The sequence below is a fragment of the Macrotis lagotis genome, chromosome 6 (assembly GCF_037893015.1).
Source record: "Macrotis lagotis isolate mMagLag1 chromosome 6, bilby.v1.9.chrom.fasta, whole genome shotgun sequence".
NCBI classification, from domain to species: domain Eukaryota; kingdom Metazoa; phylum Chordata; class Mammalia; order Peramelemorphia; family Peramelidae; genus Macrotis; species Macrotis lagotis.
The window spans coordinates 128,448,712-128,461,564 of NC_133663.1; the positions used below are offsets into that span (position 1 = coordinate 128,448,712).

General features: G+C 34.0%; 1 protein-coding gene and 1 long non-coding RNA gene across 6 annotated transcripts in view; one reads left to right on the plus strand and one right to left on the minus strand.

Annotated features, from left to right (window-relative positions):
- The window catches only part of UCHL3 (ubiquitin C-terminal hydrolase L3), a 130,086-nt gene that overhangs the window by 110,997 nt on the left and 6,236 nt on the right, over window positions 1–12,853 (plus strand). For 4 of the 5 annotated variants that reach the window (XM_074191821.1, XM_074191819.1, XM_074191818.1 and 1 more), the window contains exons 6-7: window positions 2,178–2,369; window positions 6,412–6,487. In XM_074191821.1, the coding sequence (XP_074047922.1) occupies window positions 2,178–2,369; window positions 6,412–6,487 (268 nt within the window). The remainder of the gene's footprint in view (window positions 1–2,177; window positions 2,370–6,411; window positions 6,488–12,853) is intronic. The other variant, XM_074191822.1, reaches the window with a different exon arrangement.
- LOC141491171 (uncharacterized) overlaps window positions 1–12,853 on the minus strand; it is a 46,758-nt gene that overhangs the window by 17,402 nt on the left and 16,503 nt on the right. The window lies entirely within an intron of this gene.

Below are 12,853 nucleotides of genomic sequence, written 5' to 3' on the forward strand. Positions count from 1 at the left end.
ATAATATATATTAGTGAGATCAGGGTCACTAGTTAGAGATCCATAAAGATCATTTGTGCTCTTTGCCTTGGCAGTACCTCTGACCCTAGTCAGCATTTTATGAATGTTGTTTAAGAGTCTAGTTATATCATCATCATGGAAGACCAAAGTTAACATGTTTTGTTTTAATCTTTAAGAGTCAAAAATATTATCTTTTATTGAATAGTATGAAAATAGGGTTAGCTGCCTTCTTTTCCAAATTTATTAAGCCATCTTTTAAAAGTTTGCATGATGAGCCTTGATGCAGTGGGATGTGTACTGTATTTAGTATGTTGGAACCTGAGTTGAAATCTTCACTGCCCCATTTAATATTTGTATCATTTTGGATAAGTCATTTAATATCTTGCCCTTATTTCCTTATCTGTAAAATTAGGGGTTAGATTAGATAAGTTTTATGGTCTTTTCTAGCTGCAAATCTACTTTTTAATGAGCCTGTAAATTATAATTTATATTCTTAAGGACAAGCAGAAATGGCATATTATAATTCATTATGCCCATGTATTTATTACATAATGGTTCTTCAGGTAATACATATTCAGTAAATATTTGTATATAGAATTTTAAGAGTTTGGGATGTCTAAATCTAGTTCAACTCTTACCTGATAAAACACGAATGAATGTTCTTTTCAATATCTGTGATCATTTCATGTCCTAATTAATTAGCTCTATTTAATTGGAGAACTGATTTTGCCATTCACTTTTTGGAAAGGTCTAACTTTTAGGTAGTTTTCCTTATATAAAGCTGGAATCTACCTCCTTATAAATTTGAACATTTCATTTACAAGACAATGATAATACTCCCTCTTAAATTGTCTTTTTTCAGGCTCAGTATATCCAGTTTTCATCCAAATGATTCTCATTATGGAGCCTGAAAAATCTTACAATCTTTGTGGTTAAAGTAGCAATTCAGTTGCTTTTTTAAAGTTCTGATTGTGTTACTTTTATAGGAAAACCTGTTAACCATGTTGTAGTTGGTAGAGCATGTTATTAGTGTTATAAAAATGGACTGTCAATAGCAATACTGTCCTTTCATGCTTCCTATTGAACTACATATTCATTATAAATTTAGCTTATTAACTTACATTGCATCTTATTATTGAACTAATCTTAATAGAGAAACTAATTTGTTAATAGTTGTTCATTTAATTGAATATTATTAAACTAATTATTAAGCTTTGCCATTAGGTTAAATATCTGGCTTCTGTTAGTATATCAAGTTTAGTAGTTAAGTCTCCATCTAATGAGTATTTTGACTAAATAGAATGTAAGCTCTTTGACCATGGGATTCAGTTATAATTTTTCTTGGTATCCCTAATAACTGGCACATAACTGTCTTAGATTGTTGCTGTATTTGCCAAAATAGAACATAGGATTTTAGAGCTAAAAAAAGGAAACTTAGAGAACTAACTTAGGTCTTGCTTCTGAACACAATTGTCCTGTATGATTCTGAAGGGAATAGACCTCTAAAAAGGTCTTGCTTGCCTAGAAGGAAAGTGAAACTTCTTCACTAGCAAGGTCTGACTCCATATGTTAACAAAAAATTTTTTGTTCACTTGTTAGACAAAAGTAGACTAAAATTATGGTTGTGTGCAAAGAAAGGGGCAGTTTTGTGTCCATGAAAAAATAAGCAGCCAAGTGTGCAAGAGGTTAGTTTGTGATCTCCTTTCAGAAGTTTCATCTGGATTTTTTCCCCTTAGAATTCTCATTCTTAGAATTCTCTCTTGCTTTGGACCCCCTGAACCTTTGTTCTGCACTCATTCCATCATCACAGATGTCCTTTTAGGACTGATGGGGGTTTTCACTGATGTAGTATTTCTATTTGAATTGCTTGTTTTTCCATTCCATAGAAGTCTTTATGCAATAGGCAACGTAGGATTGCATAAATGCTTCATTTATGTTCTCATAAAACATCTTATAGAAAAGCAGGGGCAATTATGTAGCCACATCTTATATATCAAATATTTTTTTATTTTTTTCTCCTTTAACCAGTATTCGGACTGAATACTTTATTAGGCTATTTGATTAAAAATACCAGACCCTTTGAATTGAAGTGTGACATTATGTTGCCTATTAGGGATGAAAATTGTTAACCCGTTAATTGGTCTAAGTAAATGTTCTCTTTTTTAATATCTATGTAGTCGTCCTCGCCATCCTCATCCCAGCCTCATTCTAGCCACTGCAGAACGAAGGCCTCACCATTGTGTCACCATGCATCCCTGCCCTGGGTCAAACGTAACCATGTAGGTCCAGCAAAGGCTACCAGCCCATCTCTCCGTCTTCGTCGCTGGCGGCCCTTCTTACGCCTGCCGTCTGTGGGGCTTCATTCTGTTGTAAGTGTAGTCAATCTTCCAACTCTTCTTCCCGTGACCAGGACAGTCCATTGCCACTTAAGCTCCTTCAGTCTTCAAGATGCTTTTCTCTTGGTTTTCTTAACCATTAGCTTTCCCTTCCCCACATGAGATTGCAAGCATACGTCTGTTTATGCTTTGCTGTCTAGCTTGACTTTTGTGCCGTCATCTTGGTGAGCATCCATCTTTCCACTCCATGACCTGCCAATATCTTTTGAAAAGTATTGATCAACATTCATGATATTCAAGTTTCTATAAGTTCTCAAAAGTCAATCTATATTCTTCTGCACCTCATCTTTCTGATTTCTTTTAGTTGACACTGATCAACAAATGCTTTGCAGCTTCTAAGTTCTTTGCCATCAGTAACTTTATTTTTATTTTTTCATGTTATTGAAACATGATGTTAGCCTTCTGCCATGCTCATCCTGGGGGTTACTTTACTTATTCTGTCCTCAGTCTGAATCCTTCATGGTGTAGGGTGTTTTCATCTAAGGTATTATTCCCTGAGGTGCCTCAGGTACTTGGTGTAATCTTTATCTGATCTTCCCTTCCTATTTAGTTTCTAAAGATCTTATCCAGGTTGGAGGTGAAGATTTTCTTCTTGTTAAATGTTCCCACATTTCAATCATTTCCTCTTTGTTAAGCTACTAATGGCATAAAATTGTTTAAAAAAACTGTTTATTCCTGCCTTCTTAGAGAAAGTGATATACTCTGCTATTCTTAGTGAAATAAGACAGGAAAGTTGAACAAGCTTACTACCATTTACCATTGTCTTTTTGCATGACTGAAACCCTTTTTTGAAACTTGTATCTCAAGTTTTGATTTATGTTGCTGTTATTTGTAAGAAATATCACAAGTAAACATATACTAGATTATAAGAAGTTAACATAGGGAAAATTTAGGTGTTAATATATTTGACCCCAGGCCTTAAAAAAAATGAATGAAAAGGTAGTGTCAAAATTCTTTCCCCTGAGACTATAGAGTGGAGTCTGGGTTCTTTCTGGCATGTGTTGCCAAAGCAACCATGCAGTAGAATTTGTCATAAACATACAAATGCCCGTTTTTGTTTAATGATCTGCTGTTGGTATAGCTGCCAAGATCTGAAACAAAGTCCTATTTTTAAAGCCAAGAAGTAGGCAACAAAGCATGCTAAATATAAATCATATTCTGTATCTAATGTGCTTGAACAATCCCTAAACCAAAATGCAAGTTTAAAATTTGGGACCATTGATTTATATGACACAGAGTTTATTTTCCATTTTACTTCCAGTGAATTGAGGTCTTATTTTCTCATAAAATTAATTTGAATTTAAGATTTTCATGAGCATCTTTCATTGCATATTTTCCTTTTTCTTAAAAGTATTTAAAATTTATTTGTTATTCTCTTTTTTAAAAATAAGTAGGAATTGTGTATTCTTAGGAAAGGTTTATAAAGAAAATGACAGAAAAAAAGACAAATTGGTAAAATCAATTTTTGGCCTTTGAGTTATAAATAGTTATGACCATTTTTTGAACTTGGAGACTTTCTAAATGTAGCAATATTCTTTTAGGTCATTGGTTTTTAATTTTTATTTTGATATGGTAAAAAATTTCTTCAAATGAGACAATAGTTGTAAAGTGCCTAGCACAATACTTGGCAAATATAAGAGCTTATACTTCTTGTTTTCCTTTTCAAAATTTTTAGATTATTGCTCTAATTGAGGTTGGCCAGCTTGGGAGGACCATGGGCACTCAGGCATTGCTTTTTCACATCTCCATTGTTTTTAAACATAATTATCATTTAGAATATATTAGTAAGTGTTTTGTCTAGTCTGTTTTCATTTGGGTTTTTGAAAATTTTAGGCCAGTGTTTGTTGGAATACTAAAGCCATAGCTAAAATTGAGAGATTGTCCAATTTCTTGGTTTTGATGCCTTAAATTACAACACAAAAAATATTCTGGAAAGCACACATCCTTCAACATTCAGAAGAATAAACTTGGGGGGTGGGGCATAATTTTCTTAAGTGAACCAAGAGGAATTTTAAATTTTTGTGGCCTTTTTTTAACCTTCCATCAGCAGCTAGTAGCCAGCTCTGCATGTTTGTTGGCAAGAAGCATTATGTTACAGATTCAGTGTCAACACAGTAATATCCTTTCATCAAAAAGTTGCTCATTTGACCATTCTGATTGTATCATTACAGCGAGTGACTCCTAAGATTTGGTTTAAACACATGAACTCATTTTTTAAATTCAGATGTTGTTTCCAAGAAGTCAATAAAATGGGAATGAGGAAACCTGACTTTCACTAATATACTGGGTTACTTGGGGGGGCATTTACACTTTTGTACCTCAGTTTTGCTATTCATAAATTGGGGATGGTAGAAAAAAAGAGTCATATAATGATGGATTTAGAACTGGAAAAAAACTTTAGTGGTCATATGGGTCTGTTAACTAAGATTAATTTTTTAATTTGTCATAAGCTATATTTTAACCAATAATCTAGGCAATCCATTAGACATCTTTTTTGTGTGTTTATTATTTAAGTTTTGAAATTAGCATTATTTCTTAAACGAGGTAATATTTGTAAAGTGCCTGGCATTAAGTGGGAACTTAATAGATTCTAGTTCACTTTTCCTCTTCCCTGAATATCTTAAATAATTTGATGACATGCTCATCTCATAAAGAAATATTTAAATAATATTCTTTTCTATTAATATCATTTTATATTGTCATGGGAACAGTGAGAAAATAAAGTAACTCAAAGTACTATGAGATCTGTGAAAGCTGTTGTGATAATATTGTTTGTAGTTTTATACTTCTACCCCAAGTGAATATTTAGTACAACTCTTTGAAATTATAGATGGACTTTGGCATGACTAAGTATATTTTTTAATATCCTAGATACCCAACTTTACCACAAAATGCCTTAAGTTATATAAAATATATTTTATTTGTCCACATTTTAAATGTTTTTCTTTTAACTTTTGTGTTCAGTATACCTTTAATAGCAAAAATAATAGCTGTATTCCTTGCAAATCATAGTTTTGCCAAATAAATCCTAAGTTGATAGCTATAGTAGATAGAAACAACTAGTTTAATAATAATTAATTGATTTTAACTGTTAATTGGTTTTAAGATAAGGAGACTGAAGAGTAATAATATAATTTAAATAGGGTGGGGAAATCATTGATTAGAGTTTTATTCTCAGATTTGCCATTGCTGATTTAGTATAGAGATTAATCTAGTAGACCAAGTAAACAAAATATTACTGGTGTACTGGGATTAAATTTGTTTCTGCCCTCCCCTAAAAAGTTCATATTAGCAACATTAAAAACAATAATAATAATAATAATACAAATTAAGTGCTTTAAGGTTTATTAAGTACTTCATAATAACTTTATGAGTTAAACAGTATAGATATCTCCCTTTTACAAGAAATTTTGGTTTTTGTCTGAAACCTGTTTGTTCTCAAACTTGTTTGGATATAGGATTGATCTGCCTGGAAAATTCCTTTTCTCCTTTTGATCCTGGTAGTTTTCTGCTAAGGTATTCAAGAAGCAAGACTTAAAGTATGACTAAGGGAAAAGATAATTTTGTTTTATACATTACCTGAAATTTTTTCTCAAAAAGTCTTTCTAAATGATTTCACATTACTACTTATGTTATCTTTTATCATTAAAAACTTCATATTGAAAAAGAATATTTGAATCTCTAGCACTGATCTCTTTTCTAGAGAAAAGAAAATAGGCACTTTTGTTCAAATAAACAAGGGATCAGTTTGACTTAAAGTCCAAATGGGGAAATGGATAGATTATAAAACAATATCCCTTTTATTGCAGTTACCTTTTGCAAAGATGGATGGACACAGTGAAATTAAGTACAAAGATACTCTTTTCATGTCTAGAATAGGCTAAATTTCCACATCTAAATTCAGATAAATGTTCTATTTTATGTTATTAAATATGTATTTTAGTATATTGATGTTTAGTTTGATTTAATTATGTGACTGCTAATGCACATAATATGTATTTTCCTCTTATTTCAGGCACCAAGTATAGATGAAAAAGTAGATCTGCATTTTATTGCATTAGTTCATGTAGATGGGCATCTCTATGAATTAGGTAAGAACTACTTTAATTTATCTTGGCAAGGGAAAGGGGAAAGGGAGTTAAAATCTCTACATTCCTAAGAAAGTGTTGTTATTGAAGTTGATATTTATTCATTGTTTATTTCAGTTCATTAATTGACTCATAAGGTTGCTATTGTGCCAGATAAGTTTTCCTTTTAAGATTTTTTTTTTAATTAACCAGGAAAAAATAGAATTGTTTTAAGTCTAAGAAACTTAAATTCAAGGATGTCAGCACCGCCTTTGTACTGTAACAGATTAGGAAACAAAACACCATTACAGGAAATTGCTATGAATCACTGTAAAACTTGGATTAAAGTAAGTTACCATCTCTATCTCAACATACTGGTTTAATTTTGACCAGTGATGATCCCAAGACTTTATCAGAAAAAATGAATTACTCAGTGAAACAAATTTTTATATTTATAGTGATTGGATTTCATGTATGACACAGTCTAGGACATGATTTTTTTTCCCTAGATTTTCAGGTGCTCTATAAGATTTATGATATATAAAGTCAAGAATAGCCATCCTTACAGTCATATTCTTTCCTTTATCTGAATTCACATTATTACCCACTCAGTTCTGTTGCAGTAGGGCTACTCTATTTAAACATAGCCATTTACAGAGTTCAGAGCCTATATAGACATTTTATCTGGGTCCAGTAGAAAAAAAGCCTCTTTTAAAGCAGGTTCCATTTCATTTTTGTCTTTGTGACCCTAGTGCTTAACATATTAATCAACATTTGTTGAGCTGATTTATTTCAGCTCGGCAGGATGAGTACTTCCTGGGAATGTTTTACTTCCTTATTCTGTAGTTGTCATTGAAATGCTATATTCTATAACTGTCAAGATTGGTGTTTTAATCTATAGGGTTTTTTGCCATTTTGCTAAAGTTTCAATTTTTATCTAAAATAAGAGTATTTCATAAATTATTGATTTTTCTTACTGATAATTTCATCCCTGAGCATTTTTTTTTAAGTAATAGAATATTATTTTAAATCGTTTTAATTTTGAGCTACAAGAAAGATGATTGTGAAATAGAAGTGATAGGAAGCTTGGGAGAAAAGGCTGTGTCATTTGAGAATTTACAATTGATAGACTTCATGCTGGACATGGTCAGAGCTAGGGCCTCAGCCAGCGTGCTGAGGTAGGGGAAAGGTAGGGGGAAAAAAAAGATGCTAACAGGAAAACAAAAAAATATACTGTTAGATGAGAAAAAGAAAAAAACACCTAAAGAAACAGACTTGTTTACAGGGAGACCTTTTTGATTAGCCCAGGATCTTTTGAATGTCAAAGAAGGGTCATAAAAATAAAGGGCAAATACAAAAGACTGATGTGAACCTGTAGGAAGAGTGTTAGGAAAGCAAAATCTCAGAATGAAGTCCCCCTTGTGGAAAATCCTAAGACTGATAGATATTTCAACTAGTTTCCAAGCTTGAGTTCAGGTCTTAATTATCTTTATTTCCCCCATCAGTACTTCCTAGCCATAGTAATATTGAAATTGAGTTGAATAAAGACCTTTTTAGAATGTTTAGGTTAAGCAAAAGAGGTGGTAAAGAAATAGACTCATTGTTTGGAGTAAATGATATAGCATGATGAACAATGACAGCAGAATTACTAACTACTAGAATTAGGGAAAGCAGGATTACTGTCTTCTGTTTTGTTATTCAACAAGGAAAGGAATGCTCCTCCACTGAAAAGGTAAAGCAGTCATGGTAGAGATTCAAGTACATAAAGGGTGAGAGCATCTAGCTCTTTGATTTTTGATCTCTAGCCCCTCATAGCATTGCAGGATATTGAAAGAATTTGTAAATATGATTGTGGAACCACTACCAGCAATCTTTGAAGAATCTGAAGAATAGGACAGCTTTTCAGAAGCTGGGGAAACAGACAGGGTTTCAGCTCACCATCCAGAATGGAGTGCTCAGTGGTAAACATCTATAGCCAGATGTGTCTCAGACAGATCCCTTTAACGTTCACAGCTCCTCTCTGTCTTCAGAATATAGACACAGCTGCCCTTCCCTAATTCCCCTCTTATCTGGCCTGAAGAGCATGGTGTTTCCTTGGTTGGTGTTTCTTTGTTGCGGTCATGCTTGATTCAGAACTTATGGTAGCTTCAGCTGACTGTCCTGAGGGAAGAATTCTTTCCCAAAAGAACATAGCTAGTGTGTAAAGACTTCTTTCTATATAGAGATAGTGAACAAGTCAAGTTCACAGGATTTATTAAATAAATGTCTACTGTCTGCCAGGCTCTCTGCTGAGCAGTCAGAAACCAAGGAGCTGACAGTCTAGTGAGGGAGACAACCTACAGACATGAGTGAACAAACAAGAGATAGACTAGGTAAACTGGAGCCAGTCAGAAGAGATCTCTGGCATTAAGTTGAATTGAAGGGGTTTCTTGTAGAAGGTCAGAGTTTGTCTGAGACATGAAGAAAGCTATGAGATGATTGGGATTCCCTAGAGTTGATTGAATAAAGAGGGTGATAATGTCAGGTGTGGAGAAAACCTTGAGTCAGGGAGACTAAACATCAGGCTCTTGAATAATTGAAGTCTGAAGCAAAGTGACAGTGTTGTGTAAGAGAGAAGGACGCAAAGGGGAGAGGTTGAAAAAACGGAACTGACCGAACTTGACACCAGATTGGAAATGGGGGAGGGGAATGGCAGAGTGATGAGTCATGGGTGATACCTAGGTTTTGAGCCTGGGTGGCTGGAAAAGTTAGGAAGAGTAAAAGGTGTGTGAGGGGAAGATGATGTATTCAGTTTTGGATAGGTTGAATTTGAGATATCTGCGGGACATTCACTTCCAGGTGTTTAATAGGAAGTTGGAGATGTAAGATAGAGATGCATCTTCAAAAGCCTGCAGCTTTCATCTCCACAGTTTGGAATTTTACAGTCCCCTACAATATCAGCTCTGGTAAACACTAAACATTTAAAAATTTAAAAACATAGCATCAACAAAAACATCAGCTCTTAAACAGCATGAATCATTAAACTTTTGTCCTGGATAATCCCAGACAGGTCTAGGTCCGTAAGAACACTCTTGGTTACATTTTCCTGAGGCTCACCCTGAAGTCTTCTCTCTGCCTGCAGAGTTGTGTTTCGAAAAACCTGCTACATTTCAACCCTATGGGTGCTTGGAAAGGGAAGTTCGTTGAGTGAGAAGGAATTCTTAGGGATGTGCCACACAGCTCTTTATTTGGACCTTTTCAGTCAACATTTTCATTAAAAACTTGGATAATAAAAATAATAATAGTAGCTAACATTTCAATAGCACTAACTATTGCCAGGTGCTGTGCTAAGCACTTTACAGATATTATTTCACTGAATTCTTGCAACAAGCCTGAGAAGTAGAAACTATTTTTATTACCATTACCATTTTTACAGCTGAGGAAACTGAGGCAAATAGTCCCTCTCCTTGAGGAACTTATATTCTAATGGGGAAAGATGACAATAAAAGAAATCTGAAAAGGAGGAGGAGGGAAAGAGAAAGGGAGGACTTGTAAGGGGCCATGATAGAGAAAGTCCAGATTCAGGAATGCAGGTAGGTGAGTAGTGAAGATATGGCTGCCCTGGGTGTCCTTCCAGTGGAGGTTCTGAGAGCAACTCACAATCAGGGAAAGAGGCTGCAGGGGCAAAGGATTTTTGCAGTGTGAGAAATCCAGGGGTTAGAATGAACATTCCAGAGGATAGTAAAGAAAGTCAGGAATGTTGCCCTGGAGAGGATTGAAGGCCTAAAGTGAGGGGAAAGTTAAGGGATAGAACTTTTAAAAGCCTATAGTACTTCATATACCAGTTGGCAGTAGGCAACACTGAATTTCATCCAGATGTAAAAAAAGTTCTGATCATTATTAGTTCTTCTCTTTTCTGTGCCTTGGGGTCTTTTGGGAGGAGAGTAGAGTAGTCCTGGAGAGGCTTGTCCTTCCTTTTCTTCTTTTATCCCAAGCTGAATATCCTGGATCCAGTAGGATGTTGGAAAAAAGTCCACAGAGACTCATCTAAGACTAATTTGCTGTCTCTGGGAAACTCTAGACTCTTAATCAGTGTCCTCTTTTTGAGGAAGGATAATTAAGTTATTTTCTCACACCATAGAAATTCACTACAATTTGTGATGAAGGAGTTTCGTGTAATAAATTACCTCAGCTGACTTTCCATTTTAAATCTCTAATTGTGGAAGGAAAAAATTTTTTCCCCTCTCTGTGGAATTTCTGACACCAACTACTAGGTGAGGAAATTGTAGAGAATATCTTAAAATCCCATATCCAGGGGACGGCTAGGTGGTGCAGTGGATAGAGCACCAGCCCAGGAGTCAGGAGTACCTGAGTTCAAATCCGGCCTCAGACACTTAATAATTAAATTACCTAGTCATGTGGCCTTGGGCAAGCCACTTAACTGCATTGCCTTGCAAAAAAAACCTAAAAACAAATCCCATATCCATTGTCTTAAAATCATACAATCTCAGTCAACTCTCTGCTTCCCTAAAACAGCTAAGGACCAATTCCTGGAACAGAGAATTTGTTTGGATGACACCACCTCCTTCCAGAACCTAGAGATTATTCTGCTGACAGAGTCCTATCATCTCCTTTTCTTTGCTGGAAGATAGCTTGGTGGATTTTTAATATCTTCTGGCAGTTTTGACATTTAATTTAATATTTAATGATTTTTTTACATCTTAAGTTTACTATTTCTTATGAATTTTAAGCATCCTCATAAAGAAACTCATATTAAATTTTCATATTCAATTAATAGTTTATGGTCAAAAATAGTATGTGTGTGTTGTCTACATTCAGTATTATTTCATATGCAATTTTTCCTTGTATTAATACTGTCCTTTTATTAATAACCTAATAATCATATTGTATTTTGAGCATTTATTTAAACCCTTCCCTGTTACTGAATTCTCTTCAGTTTGGTAGTTGTTTGGATTTCATTTTGTTTTTTATTAGCTGAGAGATCTCTCATTGGACTTTATATTTTAGATTTGTGGTGAAAAGATAAGTTTAACCTAGTGAAAATAGTTATAAAAAATGAATCCCTCTTAAGGATTTTCCAAGTGTTAACAATTTATTTTTAGTAACTGAGTTAAAGAATGTATAGTTTTACACTATCACATTTGAAAAGTATGTATTAGTAAAATTAAATCTCAGCATTGTACAAAAATTGAAGAACTGACAGTATTTGATAGCTATAAATTGCAAAACTTGGTATTCCGCAACATAGATTTTTATAGGAGTTTGGAGCATTTCCATTCTAGTGTGCTTGTCTCTCTATTAATCTTCAGAAACACTTTTCTTTAAAAAATAATTACCGGAATATTTAAAGCATGTTCACATGTTACATTTTTAAAATGTCATTTTATTTATCAATTATATTTTAAAATTCTTTAAAATAACATGGAATTCATGAATATTTTTATTTTTACATAAAGAATTTGAATTTATTACTGATGATAAAGAACTTTGCATTCAGTAAAGCTAATGAGAGTATAAGTTTGGCAAAGACAATCTGAGTTACCATTTAGTGTGTTAATTTAGGTAAAAATTTGCTTTAACATTATAGTTAGTGTAGTACACAAAACATTGGTTTTTTTCCCCCATACAGTGAACATTGATTATGTTCACCCAGTCTTCTGTAGTGAAAAGCAGAATAAAAGCAGGTTCTTGCCTCTGAACTTAGAGATCATTAGTAGATATGACAGGAATCTGAATAACTAAAATTTATGTAGGCATACAAAGTGCTTTAATAGATTTGAGGGGGGAAGGATTTATTCAGGAAATTCAAATTTTTTTGTCCTATCTTTTTAGCTTTTAAAACAACAGGCACTCTCCCATTCCCCACAAGTCTCTTGTAGTTAATATTAGCTTCTGTAAAAACTTTTCCTATTACTGAACTTACTGTCTTTAAGACTGTGCATAATATCTATCTATCTATATGTGTATGTGCCTGCGTGCACACATATGGTTTAGGGCATTCCCAGCAAGGAAGTCCAATCATAGCGGGTCAGCAAACTATTCAAGATTTTGTCTGAGTTTTCTGAGGCATTATTTAAGATTATACAGTCACTATATGTCTAAGGTAAGACATGAACCTAAGCAGGTCCTTTCTGACACTGGGGTACCATGAACTACTCTTGTATACCCACAAACATGCATCCACACCTCCACTACTCTCACATGCCTGTAGATTAGACAGCTGACTGCAGAGGTCAAGTCATGCATCTGACATACCTTGACTGTAAGGTGATGGACAAATTACTTCTCCCAGTGCCCTGACAGCTGTCTGACATTAAATTACCAAGAGGTTGGTAAATTAGAATTTCTTTACTAGAAATTGTCTGTGTACATGAACTCACAAGTCTGTTC